Source organism: Parasteatoda tepidariorum, chromosome 5 (genome assembly GCF_982258835.1).
Source record: "Parasteatoda tepidariorum strain Cologne lab strain chromosome 5, Ptep-v5.0, whole genome shotgun sequence".
Lineage (NCBI taxonomy): Eukaryota > Metazoa > Arthropoda > Arachnida > Araneae > Theridiidae > Parasteatoda > Parasteatoda tepidariorum.
In genome coordinates this window covers 120,049,234-120,066,458 of record NC_141759.1, presented here as the reverse complement: position 1 = coordinate 120,066,458, position 17,225 = coordinate 120,049,234, and the positions used below count along the sequence as shown (strand labels likewise).

The 17,225-nt window shown below is 30.2% G+C and overlaps 1 protein-coding gene across 3 annotated transcripts in view; it reads left to right on the top strand.

The window, feature by feature from the left end:
- The window catches only part of LOC107440320 (5'-3' exonuclease PLD3), a 69,895-nt gene that overhangs the window by 8,942 nt on the left and 43,728 nt on the right, over window positions 1–17,225 (top strand). The window contains exon 1 of one of the 3 annotated variants that reach the window (XM_087165005.1): window positions 1,059–1,666. The exons of 1 other annotated variant lie outside the window; for it this stretch is intronic. In XM_087165005.1, the coding sequence (XP_087021131.1) occupies window positions 1,610–1,666 (57 nt within the window). In that variant the 5' untranslated portion in view covers window positions 1,059–1,609. Of the gene's footprint in view, window positions 1–1,058; window positions 1,667–17,225 lie in introns of those variants that run through there. One more of the 3 variants, XM_016053216.5, reaches the window with a different exon arrangement.

The following is a 17,225-nucleotide window of genomic DNA, read 5'->3' as shown; positions in this document are numbered from 1 at the left end:
TCCTACTCTGATATTTTTCTAAGGTAACTGCCAAAATACAAATAATATTGCATACGGTTGAGTGCCACAGTTTATAATCACTCGATAATTCATCTTGTGCCTCTGTGAAGTATAATTCTAAGCACAATACGCACAATTTTTATTAAACAAAATTCCTGATTTAAATCTTTGTTACAACGCGTTTACCTGAAATAATATAAGTGCACAAAAGGGGAAAATATTTTTTTTAAAATTATTTTCTTCTTAATAATATATACTTTTATTTTATTCTTTTTGTAGCATTATTTTCCATTGAATAGTATATTATACTTTTAATATTATTTAGATTTCAAAACTACTACTGCAGACGGCTCTTAAAAATCAGTAGTATTTTTTTAGATAAAGTTGTAGTATTTTTTAATTTCAAAGTCTGACAAAGTCTGTTCGATGGGAATTCTCCCCATTACTTAAAAGCTATAAAAACATACGATTTTCAGTTCTGGAGTCAGTCATCTAAAACTAAACACTTTTTAGATTTTATGACATCTTAAATTTTTGAACACCGATTTGCGTATAGTTAAAAATTATTGTCACGTAAAATTGCGCAAAGGTACTTATTAAACTTTTAAAAACAGACACATGCAAAATTGTATTGGTAAAATTTTTTGTCAGAAAAAATGAATCCAAAATACCGAGTGCTTTAAATCTCTGTTCGGATGACTGCCTTTTATTTTACATGTATCGAAAGATATTGCTAAATATCAGTATATTTGTTAAAATAATACAAAAAAGAAAAGGAAATTTTGAAATCGACAGTTGAGTTCGTTGGAGAGAAGAGTTCTTTAGTTTGTTTCTGAAAAGGTCAAAAAATAGTTCTTTTGAAAAGACGTAAGAGAGAGAGAGTTCCAAAGGTGTTCTAAAAGAGTTGCTAAAAATAAACAAAAACAATGATCACTCGCTGACAGACTAAACCCTGTTCTGCAAAACGAAGTTTATTCTTCTTTTCACAGATTCGTTCTCCAAAAATATTGTTTACATCTTCTCCATTTAGAACAACACCCCCATCCCCCCGTTGCCCATTCGAATACATACGGCTGACGAAAAAGTCTTTTTTTAAAGTATTCTCATTATATTTCTGTAGATTTCATGGCTTGAGAAAAATGATGAGTGTGCTCTTCTGTGATTAAAATCCTTCAAACAAGTTCTCAGATTTATTTTGAAAACATCTATATATGTTAATTTGCGTGTGTCGATGTCAGACGAATTTAATGTACTTTTGATATTATTTAGTTCGATGACGTTTTTCAAGCCACTCTTTTAAGTGAGCACCCCCTTTTGTTCAAAGGCGTCTTTTAATTGGATAGAAATTGCGATACTCATAAAGTGCTCACTTGATAGTTGAATTTAGAGTGGATTTATATCTGACTGTAGAAAGAAGAATGATTCACAAATGGATATTTTTAATTTAAAAAAATCACAGTGTTTTTTTCGTTTTTCGAAGTTTGTAAGTAAATTTGCTTTTTTAAAGAAAGTTGTCCATTTTAAACCGAAAGAACGGATGTAGTATATTCGTTCTGCAGAGAAAAAGTCTTTTGTGGAACAGAGGTTCAGCAATGAAGTTCCTTAAACGATGGTGGCAACGACTGCTTACACACCACCAGTACACCTGAATGGCCGTTCAATGGAAGTAAGTGATGATCATTCAAAGACCCTCAATCTTGATTTATGAATCTCATTGTTGTCGGGATTTTTATCTCATTATTTTTAATGTAAAACAATTACAATTCTGCACAAATTTTTTCAACGAATTAAAATTTATGTGTTCGTTAATTTGAAGTGAGGACTGCAAAACGAAATATCCATTAAAAAAATGCAGTAAGAACAATTCGTAAAATGAACAGGGTATCTGCTCACCTGGAAAGTCATGAATTTCGGAACTGAACAAAATTTGCCATGAAATGTCATGATTTTAACTATTTTTTTAGAAAAAAAAAATCATGGAAAGTCATGGATTTAGGTCATCGAAAAATCTAATTTTTAAAATGGATTCTACCCCCCCCCTCGTATTGTTCCGAATATCTGATTTAGTAACAAAATCCCCACTCAGAATCATATTTTATTAAAATATAAAATGTTTTTATCATGTTTTTTGAAAATTTGGGTGTTCTTTCAAAAAATGAAAGAAAAAACATTTCTGAAGCGAATTATCTTTTAAACTTCTGCGATTTCAGAATTTTTGTTATTATTATTTTTTTTATTTTATCAATTTAAAATTCTAACTGAAGCAGGCCAGTCATAGGCGAATTTTTTTAGATTCCGAAGTGGGAACAGAAGAATCGGGAGTATTTCTTTCCTTTCCATTGAACAACAAAAGTATCTTTAAAATATAATTCTACAGAAAAAAAGAAGAAAAAAAATGTTTGCTTTTGTATTTTTTTTGGCTATTTTATGGCTTCTACTCTTTCTTTACTCTGTTTTTTTAAATTTAAAATCAATAAATACAAAGATACAGAGTATAACAGTTTTGGATATACCTATCACTGCAATGAATATAAATATAATCCTTTTTTAAATGTATTGTTGTGTTTTTGTGGGAGAAAATAGTAACTTCGTTAAGTCATGAAAAAATCTTGGAATGAGTCATGAAAAGTCAGGAATTTGAAAATCTAAAATGTAGCAGATCCCCTGAATGAAGGTACGTTTTGATAAACTTGATTTCATATCTGGAATGATTGTATCTAGAAATCCAATATTCGACAGCTTTCGATGAATTGGAATATTCAAATTTTAACTGTATCTTCAAACCAGATAAAACTTTCAGACGAAATTCATTATTCTTTTATCCCCCAATGGACTACTTAAAGATAAGATCGTATGCACTGTAAAAATTGGCGTGTATTATCTTAACATGATAGAAATAGTGTTATCCAGCTGGTTATCCTTTTCAAATGAATAGAATTTCAATCATTTCGGGACTTAAAATCGTGTTATCAAAACTCAAGGCAACATGTGAGTATAATTAAGTCATATTGCTCAAAGAGTGATTGGATTTAATTTCGTCTCTTACATGTTCATACGGGACAAATTTGTTGTTAAAATGTTTAATGCAACACACGCTAACATTTAAAAAAAATGCTAATTATCTCAATGTATAAAAAATCAAATTAGCAATTTCGTCAAAATCAAAATGCGCACGTATTTGCTATTATTAATTATGCGAGCCAATAAATTTAATTTGTATAGGTTTCTCGGCCAAAGTCAAATGAACTTTCGACTGTCATAAATTTCTTTAAGTTAAAAGTATACACAAATCTGAAACAGTAAATATTACATTTTAAAGTAAAAAACAAGTCATATAAAAAAAAAAATAAAAAATTTGAAGTCAATTCCTACAAAGGTCAACAAAGCAATACTTTATTTTAGTTACTTTTTATTCAAACCTATTTAAACTGCACGAAAGTCGAGAATTTGAAGCGAAGTGACGTCAAACGCATATTCTGCATAAATTGTTTTTATTATTATTTATGAACTCCAAGTTTGCTTTTCCTTCAACTTCAATCCTTACTTTTTAGAATTGCATTTTAATATTGTTCTATTATTTTATCTCTGGGTATTTGCATCTTAAATATTTGATGCCGCATTTAACCTAAATTAGTCAATGTATAAATTGTAAATAAATGTAAATAGTCATTATTTAATGTGTTTATTTGTTCAAATCATTCATTACGCTTCAAATTAACTGGACATGGAGTCGAGAATTAACTGTCCTTAATATGACACTCAAATTTATAATTTATGAACGTTTTGAACATCTCTACGCTGTTACTCTTATCGTCCACCTTATAAGAACCATACGTTCTTTTAAGTTGTTACCCACACAAACATTATATGTCATGGGTGACCTGACAATGAGGTGACTCAATCCCGACCACAGAGTTGACATGAAATGTCCTCAGTGGTAGGATCATGGTTTAGAAAACCCTTGCCTTCGAGCTAACCGTGGGAAGTTTTTGTAGTTTTCCTCCCCATGTAACGCAAATGCGGGTTAGTTTAATTGAAAACACTTCCACGAAGGCTAGTGTGTCGTCGGTAGTTACCCAATTAAGCTTGTATTCAAACACTAAGGTACAAAAAAAGTCAATTAACCGAAATATTCACTAACAAGTAAAAATTAGCTGAGAATTTTATTCATTAAAATTATATACGACGATTATCAAACACACGTATGAAAAATTTTAGGCGCGACATTTGTTGAAAAGCAAAACAAATCTTTTAGAGCTAAGAATATTTTAATAAAATTTCATTCTCTTAATCCCTTATTTAATATTATTAATATTGATTTTGTTCGCTCCGTTTAAGAGAAGAAAAACAAAAGCACTTTTTTTATAGTAATAACAACATAAAAAACATTTTAATTTATGGATTCATTTTCGTTGATTCACTATTGCTGTTCATTGAAAATTTGATTCTGATATTTGTTGTCATGGTAACAAAATGAAACATTGGTGGAAACAAATTAATAAATGGACTTTTTATTATCAATTAAAACAGGTTGATAGTCAGTCAATAACTTGAAAAGAACTTTTAAAATTTTAAATGCCTAGTTCGAAACAAAATGACTTTAGTAGTTATATACGTTAGTATACTATCTGGCTAATCAATGGGGTCTGTATATAGCTATAGAGACTAGAATTAAATTATTTTTTTCCTCATGCGAAATCCCAGGGAAATAATGCAATCCGATACGCTTTATTTTATCTAAGAATTTAACACAAATATTTAAGTTTCATTTACCCAGGATGAGTTCTTATACTTCTACACTGTAAGAAATTTTAGTGTATTTTGGCGCTAAAACACTGCAGTTACTAAATACCAAAGTGAAACACCAAGAATGTTCTTTTTCACTACTTGATGTAAACCATTTTTGACCTTTAACAAACTAAACTAAACTAATTAACTTAATAAAATTTATAATTACAAGAGTCTGAGTACAGTCATTTTCAAGATACACTAAGAATCCCTCATCTAAGATACATTCATGCACTATTACTTAAAATAAAATGTTAAGAAAAAATATGCATAGCATAAAGAGAAGGAATTCGAAATAGGTTTCATTAAAAAGAAGCGGATAAAAATTAAATTATTTTAATACAGCTGACTTGTGAGAACATACTTATCTTTATTACACAACTAAAAACATTTTTTGCCTTTTATAACAGTTAACTTTTGTTTTTATGAAATGATCTTCACGAACTTGATTATAAATAATTCATGAATGGAGTAAATGCATTTGAGCTTTCTCATTTATTGTTGTTCAGATTTTAATACATCCTTTTAAAGTGTCGTCACAGCCTTTTGTTTACGGTGTACCATTACACGTGGTGCACATTTTGTACCAGTCTTAAGCAAAAGGTGAAGTAAAGTATTCATTCACACACCAAATTAGGATAACTATGGTGCCTCACGGTATGCAATGTCTGAATAATGCTTAAAGTCGATTATCATCGCTTTTTACAAAGTTTTCCTCCTCTCTGTTCTGCTGCAGAGCCTTCCAGCAACACAAAAGAAACACATGTATGTTGTTTTAAGGGTAGACACTGTATAGTGCGCAAAAAAATGACATCACCCTGAATAACTTTCGTTCTAATGATCAGATTTTTGTGACAATCTTAATGGTTCCTGGGGAAGACCTCAAATAAACTAATTATTTAATGCTAACTATTAATTAGTTACGAAATCGAACTCAAAAACGTACTTTCGCTAAGTAAAACTCTTTTTTTTTACATAGTTGAATTCTTAACCTCCAAAATATAGGGGGTAGCCACCATCTGGGAAATAGGGTCGTAAATAGTTTGGTCAGGAAAGCGATCCAAATTTCGGACCTCTTAATGTTAATTTCTCTTTTTGCGTTTATAGTCATAGTTTTAAAACTGATGAAGAAACTCAAAAGAAATTGCACACACTCATAAAACCTGTTTACCCAAAGATAATTTCAAGCAAAAAATAATTTTTCATAATTATTAATTATTTTTTATCATTTAATTTAAAAGTGGATGAAAAATGTTTGAATTATGTGGTATAAATTTCTTTTATACCATGGTTATCTGTGTACCTATTTTTCTATTGAAAATTCTAAAGTTTCAAAGGTTTTCATTTAGTAGAAAAAATAAATTGGTGAAAATGAAGAAATATTTAAATGGGGCTAGAAATATTTAAATGCGAATAACTTACGAGGAATTTTACTTACCCGAGCGTAGCATAAAATTCTGATCATATTTTTTTTCGTTAATAACCGATTGCTAATCCTTATTTTTAATTATAAAATACGATGTTTCTTTTTAAGTTGTCTAAAAATGTATTCGTAATTTAGTAAAGAAATTTCAATAATGCATTTTATTGAATGAAGGACATTTTATTCAAGTTTTGTAAAAGCATGTTTCTGATAGAATATGATTATACATCAGCTTTTTTAAATTTTATATATTAATTTGTTTTTTCAATAATTGATGCATGCCTGAGTATTTCAAAAATATACATAACTCATGCATAGATTTGGAATAATTAGGTTTTCCTTAAAAGTAAAATTCTCCTTTTTATATTATTTTCAAGTTTTTATTAAAAGGAAACTTAGAATTATTGTTAGCTAACTGAGATATAAATTTTGTCAAGAAATTAAAAACATTCTGCTGTTATAAATTATTCGATGCAAAACGTACATACAATTTGTTTGAAGAATGAAGATAAATTACTGATTCTCTTTTTTTGTTTCTTATTTACTTGAGTAATGAAAAGTAAATGCATGTATGTGCAAAGCAAAGAAATACAACAGATTGCTTTGTTTTTTTAAATGAACAAAAAATTATGGACATACAATTTTACTTTGACATTCAAATTTATTCTCACCCGCTAACTTTCAGAAAGTAGACTTTTTAAAAAGGTTAATATAGAAAAAAAGTTCTTAATATTGTTTCTCAAATTTAGCACAGTTCAAAAAAATATTGTTATGTCAGGAAAATGTTTGATATGCCTTATTTTGTTAAACAGCAATTACTAAAAATATAAAATTGTAAAAAGATTTCTAAAACGTGATATATTTAGAATCATCATCTTAAAAAATTGTTTTTTTCTTTCTTCTAACACTAGAATTTCCTTAATACTAAAATGAGGCATTTTAAAATATTTATGGACAACAAATTGTTTATAGCTGTGATTAATGCGTTAAAAAAATAGTTTTAATATATTATGTTTAGATTTTATAAATAGAAATTGTTCTTTTACTTCGTCTTAAAAAGACAAGAATGCTAACGTTTCATTGATGCTCAATTGACAATGATTTAATGCACCCAAGAATTGAAATCTGTTTGGACGTAACATTTAAGTGCTTGAAACAGTTAAAAACAATAAAATTTATTTAAATAATTAGAAATTATTAATTTGTTAAGAGCTACAGGAAAGATGAGGAAAAGTAGTAAAAAGCACCGTTTACCATCATACTTACTATTCGTACACTTAATCATATAACTTGAACAATTCAGGTAAAATAAAATAAAATAAAGGGTAAAATATGAACCCTATTGAAGTACGTTCTTAAGTATACTCTAAAACATATCTAGAGTACATTTTGGATAGATGAATAAAAAATATATTTTCCATAACCTTCGAATAGGGCGCAGATGTTAACTTTTTTTAAAATAATTTACGTTGCAACAACTTAACTTTGATTCCAGGAGAGAGAGAGAGGTCATTCCATTGTCTTATTCGACTGTCGAAATTTCAATTGTAGACGGAATTTTTTAACATCTTAAAAATTATTTTTCAGAGCAGCAGTCAAAAAATAAATAAATAAATCAATAAAAAAATGAAATAAAAATGCACTGCTTTGAATTTTTTGGAAAGTTTTGACGCATTATATATTATTATATTGTTGTTGGGTTTTTTTTTTTCAATCTAAGAGCCATAAACTAATTTTAATATCACGTTAAGTATTTTAATTTACTATACTGTGCCATTGCATGAAAAATCCCCAGAAACTGAAGAAAATATCTTCAAAAAATATAAAAATAAAAGTCAATATGTTTTTAGCTCTGAAATATTCACACCACGAGTCATTAACGAGCTCTGAGAATGACAACGTTTGAAGCAAATGTTTGGCCTCACTCAAAACTAGACAAGACTCGGCAGACGTGAATGACTTGAAATAAGAAATGTATCTCGTTGCAAGCTAAAAATGGAATAAAAAGGGAAAATAAAAGTGAAAAAAATTAGAGATACCGCGGTAGCCAAGATTGAAACAGAGAATAAATTCCCTGCCAGTGTACCCTTGGCTACATTGTAGAAACCAGACGGATTTTAAAAATTATATTGAAGGAACACGGTAAATAAGTCTCTTTTCACGAATACGATAAATCTATTGCTACACAATCTTCGCGTCTTGGGGATAAATTTCATTTCGATAATGCCAAGATTCTAACCACCCTTGTCACATCAGCTCGTCTTGATATCCGGGAATCTTGTTTTATTCATATGAATGCTGATTCCCTTATGAACAATATTAGTTTCGATCCGTATCTCCATGGTACGTGGAAATGCATTTTGTCCTGAGTTACCTTTAACGGCTATAACGGTTTTTCAATTTATTTTTAAAATTGGATTTGTTATTTTACTCTTGGGGTACTGCGGTTTTTCAGTATTTTTTCCCCCACTTTTATTTATATTTTCTTGTTGGCAAGTTCACTTTACTTTTTTTCTTCCTTCATTCACGTGATGCGAGTCTTAAGAATGGACGTTTATTTTCTTCTTATTTTTTTTTTCAAGTTAATGAAGTTTTTACCATGAGGTATAATGGATCTTTATTGATCATTAATTTGATCAGAATCTTATGATGCTGAAAGAAGCAATCATTTGTAAATTATTATTTCAACAGGGTTTTATATGCTATACTTAAAACATTTAAAAAACTGAGACACCCATATTGAAATAAAGAAATCCTTTTTGACTTTCAAAACTTAAGGTTTTGTAACCAGACACTTGAAGTTACCTATTGAGATGGATTATTTAAGGCTGTAGTGAATATGAACTTAATAAAATACATTTATCTTCTTAGTTTTGCTGCTACTATTGCAGTTTCTTAAGGTTTAAAAGGAGACTAATGTATCAGATATGGTAAGAAGCGTAAAATAATTTTGTAATAAAAGGTATAAAGCAAAGAAATTACGGTAGAAATGCTTGGTGATCGTAACTTTTCAACTAGTTGAGCCACATTTTATGGTCAATTTACAAAAATCTGTTTCAGAATGTATAAAAACATCAGGATGCTATTTGCAAATTATCTTTATCTAAAGAAAGTCACGTAATTCACATATTTGGTAAAATGAAACGATTTCTTAAAAAATGAATCAGACAATATTCTTCATTCATATTTCAAGCTTTTTAAAATGTCACCTTACATTCACTCATTTCTTCCATTATAAAGAACAAAAAAGAATATCGTGAATTATATAGAACCTTGTTCATTATAATCTCTTCCAGATACTTTAAATTTTTTATGCAATGCTTTATGTGATTAGCTCTACAAATATTTATATAATTAAAATAATGTCAATTTGGTTTAAAATCTTCATATTTAAGGAAGTTAAACAACAAATAATGCTGTATGAAAAGTGTATGTGTTCAAATACTAAAATCTTTCCAAATTATAAATAATTTATAAATCGATTCAAATTTTATTTCTAACTGAGGTGAAAAGGAAAGCAATTTTTGCTTTTTGGACAGAAATCAACTCAAATCTGTAACCTAGGAATTTCAATATGTTTTTCTAATAACTATTTTTTTAAAAAGAGCCATCGGACCCGAGCTAACGCAAGAACGATGAATGACTTCAGTTTTTATTTCATTCTCTCAACTTGGTTGCTTTAGCAACAGAATATTTCTCTCTTGCCGATGACGCAGTTAGAGTATGGTTAGATTAAATTTCTCCTCCTTCTATGGCGATAGTTCTCTTTCAGGACGACGGAAAAAATATATATAACTTCCTAGCACCCCAATTTTTGATCCAATTTTCCGAAATTTTGTCTAACCCCAATTTTGCGAGTCTAGAATCCAAATGTGTAAAAAATATTATAAACTTTTATTCAGAGAAAGTGCGTTTTTGTGTCGTAATTAGCAACTTAATTAATAGTTAGAGCTAATTAATTGGCATGTTTGAAGTCACCCCCAGAAACCATTAAGATTGACATATAGTACGTGAAAATCCGATCATTAGAACAAAAGTTATTCTGGGAGATATCTTTTTTTTTTCTTTTGTGCACTGTACAATTTAGCAGCTGCTATATTTTTGTTTACATCTGTTCTTTCCCCTAAATTCTGTTTTATTCATCTCTAAAAAGAGAAATTTAGAAAAGATATAATTATAAAAAGGATATAATTATAAGCAGGGCTCAATTTCCTTAAGAAAACAAAAAGAGAAAAAAAAAAACAGGGAAGGCTTTATTTTGAAAAGAAAAACTGTTAAATATAATATATGATAAGTATATTTTCAATTTTAATCATACTATGTACTTTTGTAAAACTTCAAGCATAATTAACACTTTAAAAAAATTTTCCTAACATATAGCATGTAATTTACGCTAATTAATAACCCTGATGATATAGATTATATAATTTATAATGAAACAACAATATAACAGTTAGCACCATTTTCCTAAGACTAAACCAACATATTGGAAAAATAATCGCCTGCGGGACATGTGGGTTGTTTAGGAAGTCAAAGTATTTAGTAATTCTATTACAGACTATTATTAAAATGGGGGGGGTGATATTGAAGGGAACTCAGATTATTAATTTAGAAACCTCTATAAAAACTTTATCAACTAGCGATCCCACAACTAAAGCTCTGGATTACATAATTAATGACAAGAAACTGAAGCTGTAAAGACATTACTTGATTAAAAAATATCTAAGATAAAATGTTAAACAGATCACCCCCCCCCCCAGAAAAAAATATTGAAAAGATGTTCAAGCTTATTTTATAAAAAAAGTATCCATAGAATGATTTTTTGGTTAACTATGTGTACCCATTAACTAAATTACAGTGAACCCTTGCTACTACGCTATCCAGGGCCTGATTATCGTCTAGGCCCAAAAGGCATGGGCCTAGGGGCCTCAAAAATGAGGGAAAAGTCTAATGAAAGGTGGGATAGCTTTGTGTTGGTTTAAGTACTAAAATAAACACATAATTACAGCTTGCAATAAAAATAATTCAGCTAATCAGTGACTTTTAGCAAAAATCACTGATTTCAATTGTTTGTGGTCGCCAAACTATTTTCATTTTGACGTAACATTGTTTTGTTGTTTTATATTTTGCTTTAATATATAGAAACGTAAACTTTATCTTAAAAAAAATAATCTTCAATAGTCTGCTTTCGAAATTTCTTAGAATCTTGAACCATGCAGTTCAATAGATTCTTTTTTATTGTTAGGACTAATGACTCAAAATATTACGTAAACTTCAGTAATTTAATTTCAAAATATTTTGTTAGGGCCCTGGAGAATTGGGTGGGCCTGAATTTCTCTTGATCGGTCCCTGACGATATCCGATACAACAATAACTCCCTCTATTACAAGAATGTCTATTACATTAATGTTACGAGGTCCCGACGAACTACCATATGAATTAATGTTATCCCCCTCTCAATAGTGCGATATTCTCTGAACCAATAAACACCTGTAAAACGATTTTTTTTTTTAAAATCCCAACCTTATTTTCACCATTTATTATTGGTTTTCAAATAATGTAAAAATTCTTACTTTATCATATTTTGCCATTTTTTCTACAAGAGAAATGAATGGCTTTCACACCACAATGAATGGTTTTTGTATTCAGATTTCAATACCCCATCCCTGATGCACACAGACCACCCCCAAGACCTTCCATTCTTTAGAATTGCCTCCCTTACCTCTTAAGAAGTCACAGAGGTAACATTCCTATCTGATTGCATATTGAACCATAATGACCACCCTACGAACTAAATGTTTATATAATATATAAATAGATTTATAGTTAATGCATAGATAGCATTAAAATTTCAAAAAGAATCTTATTGTGTCCCCAAAGTATGTAGGCTCTCGATTCATGTCCCTCTACAACACTCTATTTATTCGGTCCCCAAAACAGTACTGTAGCGAAGATTTACTGTAATTTATAAACACTGCAGAGGATATTTTTTAAAAGAAAAGTATCTCTTTGATACATTCTGTGATTGGCATACCAGTTGCATGCATATTATAAATCTCATCGAGTAAAAAGACGGTGATGCCACCCTTGAAAGAACAAAAAACATTTTCTTAAGAAAGTCTTCCGATGTGTCATCGCATATTCTATTTAGTTAATTGTTATTTTGCCTCTACGTTATTTTATTTAATAGGTCGGTATAAAGTAACCTTTTTCATCTCTAACAAAACTTGAATATTAACTAGAAAAGAGAAAGAAAACAAAGAGAAGTCACGGTGAGTAGACCGCTTTTGCAAAAGAAGTCCCATTACTCAGCTGAAGCGGCCATTGTTTTCACTCGACGCAATTTCGTATTTCGAATGCAAAACATTACAGAGTTATTTCCCTTTTGTCTTCAACAACTAATATCTGCGGATGTCTCGATGCCGTTTCATTTTGTTTTCGAATGAAGCGCATAACTTGTCATCATCTTCAAGGACGTCGTTTGCTTTTTATAACCATCGCTGCTTTTAAACGATCTTCCCGAGTCTTTAAATACTCACTAAAACTGTGTAATACTCAACTGTTTTAAAGTACTCATTAAAACAAAGAACATCATTACAAGTGAAACCAATACTGGAAAATTTTCATTCCCCTATATTTGAAGTCATTTGAAATTTACAGTACCTACTGGCCATATTATTAAACGCACTGTAAGATTCCATCTAAAACAGGGATGGGCAAACTTTTCTGGTCGAGGGCCAAAAATCGAAGAAAAAAAATTTTGATGGGCTAAATAAAAACATCTAAAATTAAAAAAACTACTATATGCAATTTTCATTGTAAATATTTAATAAGATGAATGAAATTGCGATTTCATCTTTAAAAGTTCCTTATATTAAGGTTCCAAGTGAGATGTACTTATTTTAAGGAACAAGGGTAAACTACTTCTAGGTAACTACTTCTGAAATGATTTTTTCTCAGGTTTGTAGATGAAAACACTTGTTCACACATAAATAAAAGGAAGCAAACATAGACCTGATTTTGTAGGCATGAAATATTTGGGAAACTAGCTTTTGGTAATGATTTGTAAAACTCAATTTTTGGCATATTCAGAAACAATTGCTTCAGATGGCACCAATCTACGGCTATTCTATAAAGAACTTCTGCTCAGTTCACCAATTGAAGCTGTCTGTGCTAGCCTCCATCAATTTATTATTTTGTAGAACAAAAATAGAGAAAGTTAAAAGGTCCGCAGTACTTAGTTAAAAAAGAAAGAAAAATAACTTTAAACGAAGTAGACAAGAAAATGGATGTATATTGTTTATATTCGCCACAGATCAGCAAGTTAAAATTCCATCCGCGGGCCGGATAAAACCTTCCGGCGGGCCACAGTTGGCCCGCGGGCCGTAGTTTCCCCATCCCTGATCTAAAACATTAATTATCAGGTGATATACTTTACAGCGTTTATTGTTTATGTTCGTGTATCAATTAGGGTTAATATTGTCATGCAATACGTTCAAAATAAATACAAATAAGAAGTATCCAACAAATCTCCTGAATAAAAACTCATGACATGAATGTTTAAATATAAAAGTATTGCATATGAACTCGAGCAAAACATGCAATTAATTTTAAAAAAGCTAGAGGGTGTCTAATAATTCGGTCTAACTATTATGATATACCTGATATCATAAATATTGTATATTTGTATAATATATCGTCTAATTTAACCCATTGATACACCATATCGTAAACAAGTGCAAAGAGTCTCGACAAGACAATAAAGCTGTATAGATAGTATCACCTGATCATTGAGATTGAGACACAGAATCTTAAGAGTGCATCTCATAACAGGGACTGTAGAGGAAGTGAGTAAAGAATTAAGCTTCAAATGCAGTCCAAGAAATTCATTTGGGAGAATGTCATTGCCATGAGCCACGATGGATAGAGAGTTCGCCTTCCAATGCGGCGAACCGGGTTCGAATTCCGCATCCGGCTTGCACTGACCAAAGTACTGACGTGAAATATCCTCAATGGTAGACGGATCATGGGTTAGAGCAGGGGTGGCCAAACTTATTTGATCATCGACCCCTACATAATTTTTCGAAATCTCCATCGACCCCCATAAAAGTAATTTTCTGTTAATTAAAATAAAACTCTATTAGATACTGTGTTTGTACATTTATTTTATGATTTTGAACATTTATTAAAGTAATAGTACATAGTGTAACAATAGTTTTATGAAAAATATATTAATGTTGAAATATAAATACCTTAATATTTATGAAATAATAAGTAATTATAATTAAGTAGAAATAATAAGTAAAGTAACTACGGATTTATTGCTTCTTAATCAATGACATGGGTGTGCCTGGTGTTTTTTTTTTTTTTTTCGTAAGGTTCGTTATATTGGGTTCAAAATTGGTCAATTTTAATCTTAAATCTCCTCGAAACTCCACATTTAATTTATTTCTGTACTTAGTTAAGATTGAATTTACGTGACTGAAACCGGCTTCAACCATATAGGAACTTGGAAATGCTATCATAAATGGCTGAGCTATTTCGTAAAGCCTTGCATATTTTTGCATTATATTTATATTTGTCCAAAATTTGCTTATTGTTAAATTTTTAAAAAGCGTCTTTGCTTCAAATCCCCATAATAATTCAGCAAGCTCATCTTGCAGGTTGATGCCCACGTTTTCAATTTGAGCAGAAAATGGCACAAATAATACAATCAGGGATATCAATGTTTTCCAAATCAACAAAACGCAGTTTAAAATCGTCGCTCAATTTTTGAAGATTACCTGTATATATTTCCAAGTCTTCTTCTTTTATTTCTAATTGACACATATCTGAAAAATACTGATAATCCTTCGACCAATCGACCCTTCCAGTTCGGATCGAGCCCCTGGCTCAGATCGACCCCCGCTTATGTTAAATAGACCCCTGGGGGTCTATATAGACCACTTTGGCGACCTCTGGGTTAGAGTCTCCTTGCCGTCATGCTAACCGTGGGAGGTTCTCATATAGTCTTCCTCTCCATGTAACTCAAATGCGGGTTAGCTCCATCAAAAAATCTTCCACGAAGACAAAATTCTCCCAATAGTCGATCCAGGAGTTCCATTGTTTTCCGGATTGGGTTCAAAATGACAAGGTTACGGAGTTGAACATTAGTAGTCGTAACCCAAAAAATTGCTGTTCGACGACGGTTATAAAATAAAATTAAAATAAAATGTCATGAAAGGAGCGATTTCTTGAAAACACTCAATCGTTGCTCTTTAAAACAGAAGAATAAATATTATCTCGAGACGAAGATCATTTCTGAAAAATAATACCATGTAAATCAAAATTCATGTTTAACAGAACATCGTTTAAAAATAAATCATTTAAAGATTGAAAATATTATTAAATGTGCTGAAGGGAGTCCATTTAAGCGCAAGTCGGATGTATTATTTCGAAAGTAGTATTTCAAATATTTCAAAGAAGTTAGTACGGTTGTGACAGGCAGTTTGACTAAAATTTTTAAAAGTGTGCAGATATTCGGGAAAATATTTACGTTGTGCTCGAGTGCAAGATGGAATATATATTTCTCTGAATTCAAATTTCAAGAAAGTACCTAAGGTTTCAGATTGGTATTTTTGTGTCAGAAAAAGTGGCAAAAATTAAATGTTTTGATAAGTAGCTGTCCTCAAATTTAGCATGAAGTTGTAAAATGTAATGAAAGAGGGTCATAGCAATAATGAAAGTAGAAGTAAAGTTAGTACTGTAAAATTAAAACAATATTTTTAATCAATGAACCAAGTTCTACAAGAAGCAGTTGTAGCAGTAGATTGTTTATTTTAAACTTTTTATAGAATTTCTTTAAGAACACAATTGTTAATTTGGGCATTTACCGATACAACACTTTTAGAATTGAAGGATTTGTTACGTCAAGCGCTCAGGTATCATAATTTTGATCTAGTTGCGCTTCTATGTCATTTTGATTTATGTTGCTAAGTTAACTTTCAAAAAATTCTATGGCTGGCAACAGCATTTTTATTTTTTAAGTTGCTTATTTTTATTTCTTTTAGAATTCGTTATTTTTTTAGCGAAATGTTTTTTAACCTAACAGAATTCTTTACCGACTGTTTTCTCTATGAATGAAGAAAATAAAGTAAATATTTAACTATTGTGAAAATAATCTTATTTAGTTGTACAAAGTACTTCAGCCAAAATTTGGGAGCCACGTAAGAGAATTTTATATATTAGATCAGAAACACATCATTAAAAGGCAGAATGCTTTGGTGTTTTCAAAACAAAGCAAACGTTGCCACCGGCGGAAAACAAATGCAGCCAAAATTTGGGAGCCACGTAAGAGAATTATATATAATAGATAATAGAAATAATAACAATTAGAAGAAATATGTTTGCTAAAAATATACAATGGAAGCACCCTGTATATGTCAAAAAAGCGTTGAGCAATGAATTAAAAAATTCTTATTCTTTGTGTTACATAAAAATTGACAGTATACAATTATGTTCAATTATAATAAAGCTTTTTTAGTTTATTTCCTTTGTTTCTTACATTCAGTCAAGAAACTTAAAGCCCGGTCATTTGACAGGCTATGGTAGAAATAGATTAACTGTTGGTATGTTAAAGACGTTGCAAAAAGAAATCTTTTTCCCGATTTGTTTGTTTGCTTTTTAAATATAAAACTCGAAAGAAATAAACTGATATCTGGGTAATAACGGCACCCGTTGCTTTGCTGGAGGGTTCTGCTACCGTGAAATAATCAAATAATTATTTAATGTAATGTATAATTGTCCCGCTATACGAAATGCCTTTGGTACTTTTGTGGGAGAAATGATTGATCTATCTTCTTTTAATTCTATTGTTTTGATTTATCCTATTCGATACAGTCATTTATGACATTTGTGTAAGCAGAACATCATTCTTTTCTTGAAACGAGTCGTCTTTACAAAAACTATATTTTAACACAAATCTTCACCCAAAAACTGTCTCAAAACAATCAACAACTCCAAAAAAGTTTTTCAA